Genomic DNA, 20,841 nt, shown 5'->3' with positions numbered 1-20,841 from the left:
GATGCAAAGAGACAGCACATTAGGAAAGACCTGATGCTAGGAAAGATTGAAGGCAGGAGAAGAAGGAGACAACAGAGGGTGAGATGGTTGGATGACGTCACCGACTCAATGGGTTTGAGTTTGAGCAAGCTCGGAGTTGGTGAAAGAGAGGGAAGCCTGGCGTGCTGCAGTCCATGGGGTTGCAAAGAGTCGGACACGACTGAATGACTGAACGACAACAACAAAGGAGAGGCCCAGTCCTCATCTGGTTGATGCTCTTAGGTTTCAATGCTCTGACATGTGAGGCCCACGTAGAAAGCAGCCAGGTCAGGAGCATTTCCCCTTTCATCTCAAGTATAATGGGAATGTTGGGGGAGTCAAGGTTGCCAAGGCTGCTCATCCCAATTATCCTGGTGCAGATTCTAAGTCACTTTGCCCAGCTCCTTCCGTAAACCTCAGGCCAGGATCCTTGAGGAAGGGCAACCAGGAGTCAGGTTGGCTGGGGCTCAGGCAGGATACTCTGGTTGAGATAGTGGTGGGGTGTGTGGGTGTGTGTGTGAGAGAGAGAGAAAAAAAGAGAGAGAGAGACACTACATGGTTCCCAAAACAACTGAATGGAAAGTGAAAAACAGTCAAATGTTTGGAATTTTGCATGTTGCTAAACATAGAGATCTTTGCAAACGTTCATGTATTAGATGGAAATTAAAATGTTTTATCCTGATGTTTTGGGGTGTGATAATGAAGCTTGCAAGTAGATGATTGGTTACAACTTACCTTTGGATCATCGTACTTTACTTCACAGTCACAGTTCATCACTGTCATCATCATCATTCAGGCCAAATTCATGAATTATAAAGAGATAGTAGGATTTTGGGGCTCTTCTTTTTTAAAGCCCTTACTGATTTGATTGCGTGCATTGGGTCTTAGTTGTGGCACGCAGGATCTTCATTGTGTCATGTGGGACCTTCGTGTGCATGGACTCTCTAGTTGCAGCACGCAGGCTTTGCTACTCTGTGGCATGTGGCGTATTAGCTTCCCAACCAGGGATCAAACCCACGTCCCCTGCACTGCAAGGTGGATTCTTAAGCACTGGACCAACAGGGATGTCCTTGAGCTCTTCTTAAAGATTCAAAGTAAATCCAGTTAAAAAATTATGGTCCTTTCCTCTTCCTCCCAGGGCCTTCTTCCCACAGTCCACAAGATCGGCTAACTTCATGTGCTTCTTGTAAGGATTAGACAGGTTAACACATGAAATGTACTTACAACTGTGCCTGATAAATTCTCACAAAATTCATCTCTCTTTACTATACCACCACCACCATGGCTACTGCTACTACTACTGCTACTACAGGGCTTCCCTGGTGGTTCAGTGGTAAAGAAACAGCCTGTCAATACAGGAGATGTGAGTTTGATCTCTGGGTCAGGAAGATTCCCTGAACAAGGAGATGCCAGCCCATTCAAGTATTCTTGACTGGGAAATCCCATGAGTAGAGGAGCCTGACAGGCTATAGTCCATGGGTCACAAAGAGTTGGACACGACTTAGCGACTGAACAAAAACAACAACTACTACTACCACTCTAGATGTATCCTGTTAACATAAATCCATCCAGAGCAACCTTTAGTTATTTCAAGCCAACGGGGAATTGTTTGTTCTACCATCATTAAATTCTCAGCCAACTGAACTCTCATGCTTCAAAAGAGGAGATCTTGGTACCTTTAGCCATTGGAACGTGGAGGTCGTGCTGGACTCCTTTGTCTTTATAAATAAAATTTGGTGGATACATCATTGTTTTTCCTGTGGTCTCCTGGACTCAGAGTTCTGAACAACAGCTAGTGATTGTCAGGACACAGCATGGCACAGGGCAAGTGCTTTTTCAGTTCAGTTCAGTTGCTCAGTTGTGTCCAACTCTTTGCGACCCCATGGACTGCATTACGCCAGGCCTCCCTGTCCATCACCAACTCCCGGAACTTATTCAAACTCATGTACATTGAGTCAGTGATGCCATCAAACCATCTCATCCTCTGTCATCCCCTTCTCCTCCCACCTTCAATCTTTCCCAGCATCAGGGTCTTTCCTAATGAGTCAGTTCTTCACATCAGGTGGCCAAAGTATTGGAGTTTCAGCTTCAGCATCAGTCCTTCCAGTGAATATTCAGGACTGATTTCCTTTAGGATGGACTGGTTGGATCTCCGTGCTTTCCAAGGGACTCTCAAGAGTCTTCTCCAACACCACAGTTCAAAAGCATCAATTCTTTGGCCCTCAGCTTTCTTTATATTCCAACCCTCACATCCATACATGACTAGTAGAAAAACCATAGCTTTGACTAGATGGACCTTTGTTGGCAAAATAATGTCTCAGCTTTTTAGAATGCTGTCTAGTTTTGTCGTAACTTTTCTTCCAAGGAGCAAGCATCTTTGAATTTCATGGCTTCAGTCACCATCTGCAGTGATTTTGGAGCCCCCCAAAATAAAGTCTATTACTGTTTCCATTGTTTCCCCATCTATTTGCCATGAAATGATGGGACTGCATGCCATGACCTTCATTTTTTGAATGTTGAGTTTTAAGACAGCCTTTTCATTCTCCTCTTTCACTTTTATCAAGAGGCTCTTTAGTTCTTTTTCACTTTCTGCCATAAGGGTGGTGTCATCTGCATATCTGAGGTTATTGATATTTCTCCCGGCAATCTTGATTCCAGCTTGTGTTTCTTCCAGCCCAGTGTTTCTCATGATGTGCTCTGCATATAAGTTAAATAAGCAGGGTGACAGTATACAGCCTTGACGTATTCCTTTCCCTATTTGGAACTAGTCTGTTGTTCCATGTCCAGTTCTAACTGTTGCTTCTTGACCTGCATACGGATTTCTCAGGAGGCAGGTCAGGTGGTCTGGTGTTGCCATCTCTTTCAGAATTTTCCACAGTTTATTGTGATCCACATAGTCAAAGGCTTTGGCACAGTCATTATAAAGCAGAAGTAGATGTTTTTCTGGAACTGTCTTGCTTTATCCATGATCCAACAGATGTTGGCAATTTGATCTCTGATTCCTCTGGCTTTTCTAAATCCAGCTTGAACATCTGGAAGTTTGCGGTTCACGTACTGTTGAAGCTTGGTTTGAAGAATTTTGAGCATTACTTTGCTACTGTGTGAGATGAGTGCAATTGTGCGGTAGTTTGAGCATTCTTTGGCATTGCCTTTCTTTGGGATTGGAATGAAAACTGACCTTTTCCAGTCCTGTGGCCACTGCTGAGTTTTTTCAAATTTGCTGGCATATTGAGTGCAGCACTTTCACAGCATCGTCTTTTATTATTTGAAATAGCTCAAACTGAATTCCATCAACTCCACTAGCTTTGTTTGTAGTGATGCTTCCTAAGGCCCACTTGACTTTTCATTCCAGCATGTCTGGCTCTAGGTGAGTGAATACGCCATCGTGATTATCTGGGTCATGAAGATCTTTTTTGTATAGCTCTTCTGTGTATTCTTGCCACCTCTTCTTAATATCTTCTGCTTCTGTTAGACCTATACCATTTCTGTGCTTTATTGTGCCCATCTTTGCATGAAATGTTTCCTTGGTATCTCTAATTTTCTTGAAGAGATCGCTAGTCTTTCCCATTTCATTGTTTTCCTCTATTTCTTTGCATTGATCACTGAAGAAGGCTTTCTTGCTGTTCTTTGGAACTCTGCATTCAAATGGGTATATCTTTCCTTTTCTCCTTTGCCTTTTGCTTCTCTTCTTTTCACAGCTATTTGTAAGACCTCCTCAGACAACCATTTTGCCTTTTTGCATTTCTTTTTCCTGGGGATGGTCTTGATCACTGCCTCCTATACAGTGTCATGACCCTCCATTCATAGTTCTTCAGGCATTCTGTCTAGATCCCTTGAATCTGTTTTTCATTTCCACTGTATAATCATAAAGGATTTGATTTAGGTCATACCTGAATGGTCTAGTGGTTTTCCCTATTTTCTGCAATTTAAGTCTGAATTTGGCAATAAGGAGTTCATGAATGAGCCACAGTCAGCTCCTAGTCTTGTTTTTGCTGACTATATAGATCTTCTCCACCTTTGGCTGCAAAGAATATAATCAATCTGATTTCGGTATTGACCATCTGGTGATGTCCATGTGTAGAGTCGTCTCTTTTGTTGTTGAAAGAGGGTGTTTGCTATGACCAGTGCGTTCTCTTGGCAAAACTCTGTTAGCCTTTGCTCTGCTTCATTTTGTACTCCAAGGCCAAATTTGCCTGTTACTCCAGTTATCTCTTGACTTCCTACTTTTGTATTCCAGTCCCCTACATGTTGCCCTTTTTCTCTCTCTTTCATTTGTTGTGGTGCCCCTTCCCCATTCAGATATTCATTTGTCTCTGCTTCCAGGAATCTTATTCTACTTTCCCTGCTAACTTGCTGCACCAAATCTGTCAGGTCGTAAAGACAAACAAGCAAGACAGATAAGCATAAGTATATCCAATGCCTGAGGGATATCATAGGTTGTTAGTGATGTTCTGGAGTGTTATGCTCGTCATGCAAAATGCCTTCCAGAGAAGCCAAGTGTTACCTGGATATGATGCTCCAGTGGGACTGGAGATACCCTCCCAATCCAGCATAAGGTCCAGTTGTGTTCCTCCATTCCTCATGCAACACCCAGCCCGGTCAGAGGCTCTACTCAGCCTCCTCGCTGGGCTCACTGCTGCCTTAGCTTGCTTAGCCTGTCTCAGAAGTGAGACCAGATGGCCAGGGTGGGTAGTGAGGGAGACCCACAAAAGAAAAACCCCAGGGAAAACTGAGCTCTAGGTTCCACCCACTGCCCCAAACTGCTTCTGAATTGGTTCATCCATGAACAAACCCAGAAATTCCTTTTATCTCCCAATCACTAAGAATCTGATCCTTTATTTAGTCCCGAAACTTGGAAACTAATCTTTTATTTATCTCTACTGTAATCCCACTGCAGGCTGTGTATGGAATACACCACTTGGGAACAAACTTCTAGGATTTCAGAAGGACCCTGAGTCAGGGAAGCACAAGGGCTTACGAGGGAAAGTAAAACCAGGGCCAGGATGTTTTGGTTCCATGTGTGAACTGGAGTAAGAATGTGCCTCATTTGGGCTTGTATGATGGCGAGTGAGCCACAGGCAAACTCCTTAATCACCAAACCACAGCAGAGGGCAGCATGATGTCAGACCCCAGCAAGGCAAGCTGGTTGAAACAATTTCCCAAGCTTCCTTCAATGCGGCCCTCAAGCCAGAGCACAGCATCAGTGACACATGGAGTGGTTCCAGACAGCTCTTTGTCAGCATGGTTTCACCCTTTCTCAAAGGATCTGCTGCTAAACTACACAGACAGTGTGGCAGAGAGTGCCAGCCTGCATGCTACTCCTCACCCATCTGTCCTGAGCAGGCTGACTCCCACTGGGACCCTGGGAGGACTGCCTAGTCTCTGGAGGTCTTCCAGACCTGCACCCCTCCTCCATCTCTCACACTCATTCTTTTCTCTTTGCCTTTTTTGGTTATTCTTGGTTTCGTTTTGGCTGTGTGGCTGCGGGATCTTAGCTCCCTGATCAGGTATCATACCCAGGCCCTTGGCAGTGAGAGGGCAGAGCCCCTAACATAGGGAGCTCCCGTCTCTTTCATTCATTCTTGCATTCAACAAATATTTCCTGAGTACCTCTCCAGTGCCAGGTCCAGGGCTGGAGCTGTCCATTCAGTGATGAACAGGGCATTATCCCTGCCCTTAAAGAACTAGTAGACCCTGTGGAGAGATCAGTCAGATGCTGAATAGTCATTTAGCTAAAGTTATGATGGAAGGAGGGCAAGGGGCCACACTGGGGGTTTGGGAGTTTGTAAGGGGAGAATGCTGTTAGTGCTGGCAGTCAGAGGCTGGTAAGCTGACCATTGGAGGATGAGCAGGAGTTAGCAAGGTGCTGAGCTGGGGAGTTCCAGGAGGAGCATCTTCATAAAATCCTCCACTCTCTTTGACTTTTCACCTTCTTCCTGACTCCCTCTAAACCTCAGCTCCTGACTCAGGCATCAGGGGCATTTGGTGTGTGTTCAAAACTCCATTTCTGCAAACTGCTTGTGGACCTCAGCCCCTGGTGTTACCCCCAGAGATAGCCAGCTGGTCTGTGCCTTCCCAAGCCCCCTTCTGGGGATGCAGCTGCCTAGTCCTGGTCCTTCTTTCACCAACTCACTGGCTTATGTACTCACACGTCTTTGATTCACACACCATGTCAGCTTGATTCCACGGAGCTTTCCCAGCACCTGCTGGCACTACAGGGGAGGCAGCTCACTTTTTTCACAGATTCTCTCTCAGAGTTTGCTTCTTCAGTTCACCACACGCCCTCAGCCTGGACCAGGCCTTGCTCTGGGCCCGGGCTGAGGGCTAAAGGGTAACCTGAAAGAAGGCCATGCGGGTGGGGTTCAGGGAGGGCTTCCTGGGAGAGTCAGGCTGGGAAGGAATTTGTCAGGGGTTGTTGCTCTTCTTTCCACTTCTCTTACCCCGTTTGCTCACTCTTTCCCATGTGTTCTTCAGCCTCTACTCTGGCCTTTCATGGATGTTTCCCAGCTTCAGCCTCAAGGAATAGAAATAAGAGGGCCCTTAGAAATCTAGTCTGATACCTGCCCATTTGACAGATGGGGATAGTGAGGTCTGTATGGGGGGAGAGGTTTGCACAGAGTCATGCAGCTCAAGAAAACATGATGGCTAGTTACTTGTATTGTTCCAGAGTCAAAGTGAGCTCTTTGACAAGGCCTCTGAAAAAGTGAGTCTTCTCTCTCCTACCTGATTTTGATGGATAGGTTGGTGGAAAGATGGGAGTGGAATTAGTGAACCACAAGTTGATAAGCAATAATGTCTTGGATTCTTTGTCAATTTGATGGGAAAAGGGAGAAAACTCCAGGAAGTATCCAAAGGCCCTTCCTTTCTAATGAGCATGACAGGAGCTGATGGTTCAGTCATTGGTCCTGGCTGTGTTTTCAGTGGTCTCCGTATAGGCTTAGCTTGCAGGGCTTTGAGCCTGTGACAGCCTTAGCTTAATGAGTGGATTTAAAAGGACTCCAGCTCAGAATAGAATTCATGTTAGAACCAGGTCTCAGGGAAAGAGGGTGACAAATGATTCCCTGGCTGTATTCTTTGAACACATCCACCCACCAGCAGATGAGCCTACTGGAGAAGCACATACTCATAAAATGTCCCATTGGAGCAGGGGAATCTGAGCACAGAGACCCTGAGTGACCCTTGATCTGTTAGTTGAGCAGCTTGGACTAGAATCTGAGTTTATGGATTCATCTTTTCTCCCTGCCTCCTTTTTTTCTTTTGATAAGGAATTTGATTTTTAATTTAAAAACCGAGAAATGATTATTTATAAGCTGGAGAGTAAGATGATATAATTTACATTAAAATAGCTTTATTGAAATATAATTCACATACAGAAAATACCCTTTATTTTTTCTTTGACTGAATTAGAATTCTCTAAAGCCTTCTTTTTCTTTTTTCATTTTTCCTACAAAATGAGGTTTGCTTCTCCTGTTGTTTGTTGTATAGTTGCTAAGTCATGTCTGACTCTTTAGTGACCCCCATGGAGTGTAGCCCTCCAGGCTTCTCTGTCCATGGGATTTCCCAGGCAAGAATACTGGAGTGGGTTGCCATTTCCTTTTCCATTCCTTCCCATACCCCTCAATGAAACAATGAACTTTTTGTGAAGCTTTCCACATTTTTCTAAGACTATTTGCTTGATAAGAAAATCACTTAGAGTACTTTTTCAATTAAAAAATTTTAGATAGAGTGACTTCCTTGGCAGTCCAGTGGTTAAGACTCCATGCTTCCATTGCAGGGGGCAAGGGTTTGATCCCTTATGTGGGATCTAAGATCCCACATGCTGTGGGGTGGGGCCATTTTTTTTTTTTAAAGGCAGAAACCTTGCTTTGCATTTCTATTCCCATCCTCTTGCATTTCCCCAGGTCAGAAAAACCTATATTTCTTCCTCCCTGAAGCAAATTATTTTTAAAGAAAAACAAAAGTAGGTAAGCTAAAGGGCACAACTATTTAAAAGAGTTAAATCCTTTTTAACTGTTATATGCTCTTAGATTTTAAAAACAACTAATTTGAAGAAGGCCATAAAATGGATTGTTGAGTCCTTTTAAAAATACACTATTTTAACAGTGTTGTGTGTGTGTAATTGTCATGCTCAGAAAGCATTCTTTGTGGAAATGAAGTACTATAGGTTCTTGGTACATAAGAGTTTTGGAGACAAGGTACTTATGACTGACGACAAAACTAAAAGTCCCAACAGGATTGTCCATCCAGCAGAATATTCTTTCTTCATTTTTAACATTGACTGTGTGCTACTATCATCCTGATTGTCAGCTTCTCCATAGCACGGTTATCCTGTCCTACAGTATCTCCATTCCCTGCTCCTGCCCAGTTGCATCGTCCTTACTGCTCCCTCACTCTGGCGAAAGGAAAACAAGTCAGAAAATAATCCTTTTTAAAAAGAACAAATTTGGAAGAGTCTGTTTTCTTTCTCAACAACTAGTACAAATAGATGTGGTAACCTCAAACTACAACATTATATATAGAGTTATGTAATTATATATATAACATGACATTATTATATAGAGTAAGGAAACTAAATCATGATCTAGTGTTTCAAAAGAACTATCTTTAGATTATAATTTAACATGGAGAGAAACAAATCCCACCCAAAAGGGTTAAAAATGTTGGATTAAAATTAAAAAAAATCTAAGAGGAAACAAAAAACTACCTGGAGACAAATGAAAAGATGAAAATGAAAACACAAAAATCCAGAATCTGTGGGACATCAGTTCAGTCCAGTTCAGTCACTTAGTCGTGTGCAACTCTTTGCGACCCCATGAACTGCAGCATGCCAGGCCTCCCTGTCCATCACCAACTCCCGGAGTCTACCCAGACTTATGTCCATCAAGTCGGTGATGCCATCCAGCCATCTCATCCTCTGTCATCCCCTTCTCCTCCTGCCCCCAATCCTTCCTAGCATCAGGGTCTTTTCCAATCAGTCAACTCTTCGCATGAGGTGGCCAAAGTATTGGAGTTTCAGCTTCAACATCAGTCCTTCCGATGAACTTTAATGTAAGGTACCATTGTTTCTTGTATAAATTATTGTACTCCATGAATGCAGTGATTTTTAACTATTTGTTCTTGGCTGTACTCCTGGAGTTTGGAAGATGCCTGATACATAGTAAGCACTTAATACAAGTTTGTTGAATGAACGATGAGTGACTAAATTTTTTCTATCACATCTGGAGAACTTCTCATTCATTATCTCTGTGAATAATGGGGCTTTCTGTTCTTTCAGTGTTGCCCCTATCTACAACAGTCATATAGTAGAACTGCTCCCTCTCTGATAATGTCTCTTAGTCTTTCTTTCATATTTTATATGTTTTTGACTTTCTTATCTTTATGGATGATTTCTCTAGCTCAATGTTTCCATTTTCTTTTAAAAATTTTTTAAGTTTTATATTGGGGTATAGTTGATTTACAATGTTGTATCATTTTGCAGTGTACAGGAAAATGCTTCAATCATACATATGCCTATATCCATTCTTTTTCAGATTCTTTTCCCATATAGATTACTGCAGAATACTGAGTAGAGCTCCCTGTGTTATACAGTAGGTCCTTGTTGAATATCTGTTTTATACATAGTAATGTGTGTATGTTAATCCCAAACTCCTAATTTCTTTCTTCCTCCTTTCCGTTTGGTAACCATAAAGTTGTTTTCTAAGTTTGTGAGTATGTTTCTGCTTTGCAAATAAGTTCATTTGTATCTTCTTTTTAGATTCCACACTTCAGTTCAGTTCAGTCTCTCAGTCGTGTCCAACTATTTGCGACCCCATGAATTGCAGCACCCCAGGCCTCTCTGTCCATCACCAACTCCCAGAGTCCACCTGAACCCATGTCCATCGAGTCGGTGATGCCATCCAACCATCTCATCCTCTGTCGTCTCCTTCTCCTCCTGCCCCCAATCCTACCCAGCATTAGGGTCTTTTCCAATGAGTCAACTCTTCGCATGAGGTGGCCAAAGTATTGGAGTTTCAGCTTCAACATCAGACCTTCCAATGAACACCCAGGATTGATCTCCTTTAGGATGGATTGATAGGATCTCCTTGCAGTCCAAGGGACTCTCAAGAGTCTTTTCCAACACCACAGTTCAAAAGCATCAATTCTGTGGCGCTCAGCTTTCTTCACCGTCCAACTCTCACATCCATACATGACCACTGGAAAAACCGTAGCCTTGACTAGATGGACTTTTGTTGGCAAAGTAATGTCTCTGCTTTTAAATATGCTATCTACGTTGGCCATAACCTTCCTTCCAAGGAGTAAGCATCTTTTAATTTCATGGCTGCAGTCACCATCAGCAGTGATTTTGGAGCCCAAAAAAATAAAGTCTGACACTGTTTCCAATGTTTCCCCATCTATTTGCCATGAAGTGATGGGACCAGATGCCATGATCTTAGTTTTCTGAACGTTGAGCTTTAAGCCAACTTTTTCACTCTCCTCTTTCACTTTCATCAAGAGGCTCTCTAGTTCTTCTTCACTTTCTGCCATAAGGGTGGTGTCATCTGCATATCTGAGGTTATTGATATTTCTCCTGGCAGTCTTGATTCCAGCTTGTGTTTCTTCCAGCCCAGCGTTTCTCATGATGTACTCTGCATATAAATTAAATAAGCATGGTTCTCCTGGCAATCTTGATTCCAGCTTGTGTTTCTTCCAGCCCAGCGTTTCTCATGATGTACTCTGCATGTAAATTAAATAAGCATGGTGACAATATACAGCCTTGATGTACTCCTTTTCCTATTTGGAACCAGTCTGTTGTTCCATGTCCATTTCTAACTGTTGCTTCCTGAGCTGCATACAGGTTTCTTAAGAGACAGGTCAGATGGTCTGGCATTCCCATCTCTTTCAGAATTGTCCACAGTTTATTGTGATCCACACAGTCAAAGGCTTTGGCATAGTCAATAAAGCAGAAGTAGATGTTTTTCTGGAACTCTCTTGCTTTTTCAATGATCCAGCGGATATTGGCAATGTGATCTCTGGTTCCTCTGCCTTTTCTAAAACCAGCTTGAGCATCTGGAAGTTCACAGTTCACATACTGCTGAAGCCTGGCTTGGAGAATTTTGAGCATTACTTTACTAGCATGTGAGATGAGTGCAATTGTGTGGTAGTTTGAGCATTCTTTGGCATTGCCTTTCTTTGGGATTGGAATGAAAACTGACCTTTCAGAGAAATGCAAATCAAAACTACAATGAGGTATCACCTCACACGGGTCAGGATGACCATCATTTAAAAGTCTGCAGAGAGTTGGACATGACTGGGTGACTAACACTTTTCACTTTCATTCCATTGTGTATGTGTACCACATCTTTGTTCCTCAGTTAATGAACATTTAGGTTGCTTCCATGTCTTGACTTTTGTAAATAGTGCCACAATGAACATTGAGGGGCATATATCTTTTTGAATTAGTTTTCTCCAGATATATGCCTAGGAGTGGGATTGCTGGATCATATGGTAGTTCTATTTTCAGTTTTTTCAGGAGCCTCCATACTGCTCTCCATACTGGTTGTACTAATTTACATTCTCACCAACCACAGGAGAGTTCCCCTTTTTCCACACCCTCTCCAGCTTTTATTATTTGTAGACTTTTGAATAATGGTCATTCTGACCCATGTGAAGTGATACCTCATCGTGGTTTTTTTATTTTCATCGTGGTTTTGATTTGCATTTATCTAATAATCAGTGCCAGGAGAAATATCAATAACCTCAGATATGCAGATGACACCACCCTTATGGCAGAAAGTGAAGAGGAACTAAAGAGCCTCTTGATGAAAGTGAAAGAGGAGAGTGAAAAGTTGGCTTAAAGCTCAACATTCAGAAAACTAAGATCATGGCATGTGGTCCCATCACTTCATGGGAAGTAGATGGGGAAACAGTGGAAACGGTGTCAAACTTTATTTTTTGGGGCTCCAAAATCACTGCTGATGGTGATTGCAGCCATGAAATTAAAAGACACTTAATCCTTGGAAGGAAAGTTATGACCAACCTAGACAGCATATTGAAAAGCAGAGACATTACTTTGCCAACAAATATCCGTCTAGTCAAGGCTATGGTTTTTCCAGTGGTCATGTATGGATGTAAGAGTTGGACGGTGAAGAAAGCTGAGCACCAAAGAATTGATGCTTTTGAACTGTGGTGTTGGAGAAGACTCTTGAGAGTCCCTTGGACTGCAAGAAGATCCAACCAGTCCATCCTAAAAGAGATCAATCCTGGGTGTTCATTGGAAGGACTGATGTTGAAACTGAAACTCCAATACTTTGGCCAACTCATGTGAAGAGTTGACTCATTGGAAAAGACCCTGATGCTGGGAAGGATTGGGGGCAGGAGGAGAAGGGGGCGACAGAGGATGAGATGGTTGGATGGCACCACTGACTCGATGGACATGGGTTTGGGTAGATTCCGGGAGTTGGTGATGGACAGGGAGGCCTGGCGTGCTGCGATTCATGGGGTCGCAAAGAGTTGGACACGACTGAGCGACTGAACTGAACTGAATAATTAGTGATATTGAACATTTTTTCATTTGCTTTTTGGCCACGTGTATTTTTTCTTTGGAGAAATATCTGTTAAAGTCTTATGCCCATTTTTTGATTGGGTTGTTTGTTTTTTGGTATTGAGCTGCATGAGCTATTTGTATTTTGGAGATTAATCCCTTGTTAATCGCTTTCTTTGAAAATATTTTCTCCTATTCTGTGGGCTGTCTTTTCATTTTGTGTATGGTTTCCTTTACTGTGCAAAAGCTTTATGGATGATTTATCTAGTTTAGTGTTTCCATTTTCAATTCTGCCTAAAATTGTTTAACCCATTCATTATATTTCTCACTTCCATGTTTACATGTTTAATCCTTAGAAATTTTCTTTAGTTTCCTTTTAGAGTTGCCATATATTTGATATTTTTTATTAGCTACACTTATGTTGCTCTCTTTTATGTCCTCAAAACATATCAACTTTATTTAACATATTTTATATATGATAATTCATCAATCTCAGTCATTTGAGGGACTGGTTTTGCTTTTCTTTGTTTTGGATTATTTCTCATTTTTTTCTTACTTATGGTAGTTTATTTCATTAAGTTTCTTTGATTTTGGATTATGAGTTTAGAATCACTGGAAGGTCATCTCTGAGAATATACTTAGCCATGAGTATAAGGTATATTCTCTGAGAAAATTAGTTTTACATTTGCCAGGTTAACCATCTACCAGAGAATATCTCCAGCTATTAATAAACTGTTAGCTTCCCCTACCTGCTGCTCTGTTTCATTCTACCTTGATCCAAGACTGAGACAGATACATTTATGTCCCATCTCCTTTTGTATTATGAAGTTTTTTTTCCTTTTGCTTGTTAGATTACCTACTGGAGGTATTTTTTTTTGTAGCCTGGGATTTTTTTTTTCCAGGGCTTTGTAACCACTGACTTTTATTTTCTCTCCCTCATTAATTGGCCATTAAAACCAAACCTCTAGGTCATCATATATGATAGGTGTCCCCTGTGTACCTTCTTGTTTTAGTATCTACTTTCCTGCCTGGGTTTCAGATATGTCATCATTTTTGGCCTTGAAAGATTTCTCTTACATTTTTATTGTTGTTCAGTCACTCGGCTGTGACCGACTCTTTGTGACTTCATGGATTGCAGCACACCAGGCTTCATTGTCCTTCATCTCCCGGACCTTGCTCAAACTCATGTCCGTCGAGTTGGTAATGCTATCCAACCATCTCGTCCTCTGTGATCCCCTTCTCCTCCTGCCTTCAATCCTTCCCATCATCAGGGTCTTTTCAAATGAGTCAGTTCTTCACATCAGGTAGCCAAAGTATTGGAACTTGAGCTTCAGCATCAGTCCTTCCAATGAATATTCAGGACTGATTTCCTTTAAGATTGACTGGTTTGATCTCCTTGCTGTCCAAGGGATTCTCAAAAGTCTTCTCCAGCACCACCGTTCAAAAGCATCAATTCTTCAGCACTCAGCCGTCTTTATAGTCCAGCTCTCACATCCATACATGACTATTGGAAAAACCATAGCTTTGACTAGATGGCGGGCCTTTGTTGGCAAAGTAATATCTCTGCTTTTTAATATGCTGTCAAGGTTGGTCATAGCTTTTCTTCCAAGGAGCAAGCATTTTTTAATTTCATGACTGAAGTCACTATCTGCAGTGATTTTGGAACCCAAGAAAATAAAGTCTATCACTGTTTCCATTGTTTCCCCATCTATTTGCCATGAAGTGATGGGAACAGATGCCATGATCTTAGTTTTTTGAATGTTGAGTTTTAAGCCATCTTACACTTTTACTAGCTGTGTTATGCCTTTAAAAATAATAAAACATTTTTTTCTGGGACTTTCCTATTGGCCCAGTGGTTAAGAATCCACCCTCCAATATAGGGGATGCAGATTTGATCCCTGGTTGGGGAACTAAAATCCCACATGCTACAGGGAACTAAGCCTGCACACTGCAACAAGAGAAGCCCCCCATGTGCTACAACTAGAGAATGCCTGTGCACCACAACAAATAGCCCACACGCCCCAATGAAGACCCAGTGTAACTAAAATTAAAAAAAAAGGTCATATTTTAAAGAATCATAAAAAATAAAAATATTAAAATAATTTTTTTCCATCGGTTTCAAGAGTGTTCTTGAGGATATTTTGGACTCTTGGTTCACATGTTGCTAATTTCCAATGTAGATTATGAGGCTCTTGCAATAGAAGATATAGTTTTGCAAAGAGTGCCATCTTCCCTCTTTATAATAATCAGATAATTAGTCTGGGACTTGAGTCTGATTAGCTGCTATCTTATAGTGCATAAGAAGGATGGATTGTTGGATTGTGGACAAGATGGTAGTACAGATTTTGTCTACTGGAGGCAGAGAGCAGTGATAGGAAATATTAAAGCATATTAAATAGAGATGTCTACTTTAAAAAGACACAAGCTTTCAGGGACCAGAAATAGAAAATCCAGTCTCTGAATGGACAGCTGATATTGTTATGTATTTGTGGCACTGAGACTAAAATATATAATGGGAACTGGGATTTCTGTTCCTTCGAAGGAGCTGAAAATCAGCCCATTGCCAATCATGAGAGGTTGAAGAGTCAGAGACGAATATTTCAAGGTTATACCTGTGGTTGATCAGGAAAGATAACTGAAACTTTGAAAGGCCAGTTGTGATTTGTGACACATAATTGCTTGGGGATTAAACCTGTGACTTTCTAGAATTCCAAAAGCCTTGACTATGAGTTGTGGTCCACTAGAAAGTGGAAACTATAAAAAAATATAACTGGGATGTAGAAGATGAATTCTTACTCAAAATGCACCCACCAGTCAAATTACCAAGTACATGGGGGCAATCGAAAGTAGTGAAAAAAAAAATAATAGGAGATTTTACCTGTGAGAAAATTGAATTAAGGGAGCCATTGATTAATGCTTTAAAATTTTCAAAACATAAAGGGTAGAATAATATCCATGAAACAAAAATAGGAGTTTATAATATTAAATGGGAAAGTTTTGAAAAATAATAAAGGAAGTAAAATCTTGACAAAATTCTTTGAAATAAATGTTCTTGTGGAAGTATAAACAGAATACTGAAAACTTGATGAAAGGATTAATTGGATTTAAAAATAGAAAGTTGGAATTGATAAGGCATACAGCACATGATCTTAAGATGTTAAGAGTCATGTATTGAGCAGTGCCATTATTTGTCTGATTGGATTTCCAGATACGGGTATATGTGGGTTATTGCAAGATACCGAGCCTAAGATTTTGTGGAAGTTCAGGCAAGATAATTTCTCATATTGATGGTTAACTAAACCCATCAAGCCAAATAAAAATAGCATCTACCTCTAGATATGTTACAGTCAAACTACAGGATACCAAAGGGAAAAGAACATTTTAAAATGGGCTAAAATGTCAAAAAAATACTTAGGAATAAGCCTGGCCAAGGAGGTAAAAGACTGACATGCCGAGAACTATAAAACGTTGATAAAGGAAATTGAAGATGATTCAAAGAAATGGAAAGATATCCCATGTTCTTGGACTGGAAGAATTAATATTGTTAAACCAGCCATACTACCAAGCAATGTACAGATTTAATGGGAGCCCTATCAAATGACCCTCGACATTTTTTACAGAACTAGAACACATAATCCTAAAATTTATTTGGAACCATAAAAAAAAACCAACAACAACCCAGAATTGCCAAAGCAATCCTGAGGAAAAAAGAACAAAGTTGGAGAAATAACCATCCCAGACTTCAGACAGTAACAAAGAACTACAGTAATCATAATAGCATGGTATTGGCAAACAGACATATGGATCAATTGAACAGAATAGAGAGCCCAGAAATAAACCTAGACACCTATGGTCAGTTACTTTTTGACAAAGGAGGCAAGCATATATAATAGAGAAAAGACAGTTTCTGCAGCAAGTGACTTAGGGAAAGCAGGATACCTGTATGTAACTCAATGTTGGAACAGTCCCTCACACTATACACAAACTCAAAATGGCTTAAAGATTTAATTTTACGATATGACACCATAAAACTCCTAGAAATGAACATAGACAAAATATTCTCTGACATAAATCATAGCAGTGTTTTCATAGGTCAGTCTCCCAAGGCAATAGAAATGAAAGCAAAAATAGACAAATGGGACCTAATTAAACTTATAAGCTTTTGCATAGCAAAAGAAACCATAAAGAAAATGAAAAGAAGGCCTACAGAATGGGAGAAGATATTTGCAACTTATGTCACTGACAAGGGCTTAATTTCCAAAATATAGAAACATATTATACAACTCAATAACAAAAACCCAAACAACCCAATCAAAAAATGGGCAGAAGACCTAAAAAGACATTTCTCCAAAGAACACACACAGAAGGCCGAAAAGCACATGAAAAGATGCTCAACATCACTACTTATTAGAGAAATGCAAATCAAAACTACAATGGTGTATCCCCTCATTCCAGTGAAAATGACCATCATTTAAAAGCCTTATAATAAATGCTGAAGAGGGTGTGGAGAAAAGGGAACCCTCCTACAGTGTTGAAAGGAATGTAAACTGGTACAGCTATTATGAAGAACAGTATGGAGGTTCTTTTTAAAAAAAATTTATTTATTTATTTATTGGCAGTGCTGGGTCTTTGTTGCTGCTCAGACTTTTCTCTAGTTGGGGTGAGTGGGCTTCTCATCTGGGTGGCTTCTCTTGTTGTGGAGTACAGGCTCTAGGTGCAGGGTCTTCAGTAGTTGTGGCTCATGGCTCAGTAGTTGTGGTTCCTGGGCTCTAGAGCACACACTCAGTAATTATGGTGCAAGGGCTTAGTTGCTCTGCTGCATGTGGGGTCTTCCCAGACCAGGGATTGAACCCATGTCTCCTGTATTGGCAGTCAGATTCTTTACCACTGAACCCCAAGGGAAGCACAGGAGGTTTCTTAAAAAACTAAAAACAGTTGCCATATGGTCCAGCAATCTCACTCCTGGGCAAATATCCAGAGAAAACTCTGATTTGTAAAGACACATGCACCCTAGTGTTCATGGTAACACTATTTAAAATAGCCAAAACATGGAGACAGTCTAAATGTCCATCCACAGATGAATGGATAAAAGAGATATGGTATACGTATACAATGGAATACTACTCAACCATAAAAAGAATGTAATAATACCATTTGCAGCAATATGGATGGACCTTGAGAGTATTATAAGAAGTGATATAAGTCAGAGAAGGACAAATATCATGATATCACTTATATGTAGAATCTAAACTATGATACAAATGAATGTATTTACAAAACAAAAACAGAATCAGAGACATAGAAAACAATCTTACGCTTACCAAAGGGGACAGTGGGTTGGGGAGAGATAAATTAGGAATTTGGGACTAGCAGATACAAACTGCTATATATATAAAGTAGATAAACAACAAAGTCCTACTGTATAGCACAGGGAACTATGTTCAATATCCTGTAATAAACCATAATGGAAAAGTGAAAGTCACTCAGTTGTGTCCAATTCTTTGCAACACCATGGAATTCTCCAGGCCAGAATACTGGAGTGGGTAGCCTTTCCCTTCTCCAGGGGATCTTCCCAACCCAGGGATTGAACCCAGGTCTCCTGGGTTGTGGGTGGATTCTTTACCAGCTGATCCACAAGGGAAGCCTAAGAATAGTGGAGTGGGTAGCCTATCCCTTCTCCAGCAGATTTTCCTGACCCAGTAATCAAACCAGGGTCTCCTGCATTGTAGGCTGATTATTTACCAACTGAACTATCAGGGAAGCCCCAAACCATAATGGAAAAGAATATAAAAATAATATATATATATCTGAATCACTTTGCTGTACACAAGAAACTAACACAATAATGTAAATCAACTGTACTTCAATAAAAGTAACAATTTTTAAAAATGCTAAAATGAACAACTGAATCAAATAGAAAAGGAGTAACAACTTAATTGGCAGAGACCTCTTGCCTGCAACAACAACAAAAAATGACAAAACAATGAAGTACATTTAAGTACTTTAATGTCATATTAAAATTAGGAATGAATATATAATAAAACATTTTCAGTAATAAGAGACTAGGATAGTATGCTACACAAAAACATGTTGAGATTTACAAAACCAGGATAGTTTACTATAATAGGATATAATGGAAAGAACAATTTTTAAAGGATACTCTTCACCAAGAAAACTGAGGCTAGACTTTGAGAGTGGATTGTAGGAATAAAATGGTAGAGAAGAAATGGTAAAGCATGTTGATGTATATAAATAGTATTAATATATATAAAAAGGAAACCATCTTGTTGGCTTTGGCTTTACCATTAGACTTTATTTCTTTTATAAAAATGTGAAGCAAATGTGGTAATAAATTAATGTTTTAAAAGAAGTTTGATTAATATAAGAAAAAACTCGAGGTAGAATTCTAACTGGAAGAGAACTTCCTCGTGTTAAGAGGAAGCTAAGAACAAACATCATGCTATTATGTTTGGCAGCCATCATACTATTTTGCAGTTTTCCAAGGGAGCAGCTCCAAACACTAGAAAGAGAAAAGCTCTGGCTAAATAGCTTTATAAATTCATGAGAAAACATATAAGGAAGGAAATTAACAACATGAGAAATCCCCAGCAATTTCCTGTTTAGGGGAGCAATAGGGTAGTAACGGCATGGTGCAAGAGAGAGTAGAATTAGAGAGAAAGTAACTGATGCGAAAGGAAGGGGAATGGAGAGGCCTGAGAATGATGCGAAAAAAGTCCAGACGTCTGAAAACGCATTGTCTGATATCCTGGACAGATTTTCCATTTCAAAGATGAGGTCTAGAATCTGCTTTCTCTTCTTGACGTCTTCTCCTGCTACTATAGCCTGTCTGAAGGGAAAAAGAAATTGTTAGTACAAGGCACATGGGATCCTTAATTTCCAGGTTGTAGGACTTTCAATGTAAAGGACACTGGGAAATCCATTGGGCCGCCAGGATGGTAGCTAGAATTGTGTGCTTGTGGACCGGAGTGTAGTTCATTCTGGAAACAGACATTTCCGAGCCTTGCACGCAGGACCATGAGGGCGCTGGGGGCGCTCGTGAGGGCTCGGACTTGGAGAGGGCGGTAGAGGTTGGAGTGGTGAGTCGGGGAAGGGCTCCAGAAGGTGCACGGCCAGGTGGTCGTCGTGGTGAGGAGAACCTCTCTCTGGACTAGGGTTAGGCGCCCGAGGCCAGAACTCTGGGAAGAAGCTCTGTGCGTCGGAGCGCCACACCCTGGCGGCTGGGCTGCGGAGCCCAGCGATGAGGCCGCCTGCCGCATCCATCCCAGGTGACAGGAAGTCAGCGCCCGAGTCGGTGTTGTCCCCGTTGGCCTCTTCTTCGCAGGCGACCTCTGGCACAGCTGTGCAGAATCCCGGTTCCAGAGCCATGTACTCCCCGGGAGGGCTCAGGACAGCGGCCCGTTCAAGGACCTGTCCCGACGGGCCTTCCACCCTCGGGTCCAAGAGGGCCTCGGGGACCAGTGTGAGGATGAAATCTCCGAGAGCCACCTGCAGCACGGACGTGGGCTCGGGCTCCAGCACCAGGTCTACGTCGTCCAGGGGCAGATGCAGGGCACAGCCAGCGGGCAGAACCAGCACGCGTGTGAGTGCGCCCGCGGCCGTAGATCCTGTCAGGTTGTCCACGCTGGGCGCCGTCTCGGACTCGGACTCGGGGCGCGTGCGCTCCTCCGTTCGGCGGCGCTTGGCAGGGCCGGCTTCTCCGGCCTGGTGACCCCATCGGTCCGAGGAGTAGGCACTGGGGCTTCGGGGCCTGCTGCCCATCAGTTTGACCGAAGGACGGCGCTTCTGAGGCCTGGCAGAGGGCAACGAGGCGCGCAGTCCTGCTCGCTGTGACGCCGTGCGGGGCAGCTAGGGAGCGATGGTGGGCCAGTCCTCAGAGCTCCGGGGCTGCCTCCCTGTGGTCTTGCAGTCCAGGCTTCTAGGGGATCGGCGTCGAGCACTGGGCTGAGCCTCTCGCCTTCTAGTCTTCAGCACCTCACACTGATCAGTCAGTGCACCAGACGGCCAAAGATGTTGCAAGTGACGCCAGTGGAATCCTAGTCGTAAAATGTCACGCGAAGCCCCGCCCAGGAGACTCCGCCCCCTGGGAGACCCCGCCCCTCAGAACTCGCGGTATCTGTGCTGCCCAATAGTCAGGGCTGTAGTTGGAAGGTCACAGTAGGGAACTACTTTTATAGTCCTCCAGGGGGCAGAATACTTGTGTGCCTCATTTTTAGAGAGATTAAAAAAAGATACACCAATAATAGAACTGTAAATATTAGTTATATTTATATTAATGTTTTCCT

At 42.0% G+C, this 20,841-nt stretch overlaps 1 protein-coding gene across 1 annotated transcript; it reads right to left on the bottom strand.

Annotated features, from left to right (window-relative positions):
- Positions 1–18,527: 18,527 nt before the first annotated feature.
- Positions 18,528–20,619, bottom strand: LOC145539040 (proline-rich protein 23C-like). Its single transcript, XM_081572354.1, has one exon. The coding sequence runs from the start codon at positions 20,315–20,317 to the stop codon at positions 19,532–19,534; it is 786 nt and encodes a 261-aa protein (XP_081428480.1). The 5' UTR covers positions 20,318–20,619; the 3' UTR covers positions 18,528–19,531.
- Positions 20,620–20,841: the final 222 nt, after the last annotated feature.

This window comes from Giraffa tippelskirchi, chromosome 2 (genome assembly GCF_054371585.1).
Source record: "Giraffa tippelskirchi isolate mGirTip1 chromosome 2, T2T-mGirTip1v1.2.pri, whole genome shotgun sequence".
Classification (NCBI taxonomy): Eukaryota; Metazoa; Chordata; class Mammalia; order Artiodactyla; family Giraffidae; genus Giraffa; species Giraffa tippelskirchi.
This window is presented reverse-complemented; position numbering and strand designations above follow the sequence as displayed.

Excerpts from the sequence above, each read along its gene's own strand:
- LOC145539040 (XM_081572354.1), bottom strand. The coding sequence starts at position 20,317 with ATGGGCAGCAGGCCCCGAAGCCCCAGTGCCTACTCCTCGGACCGATGG.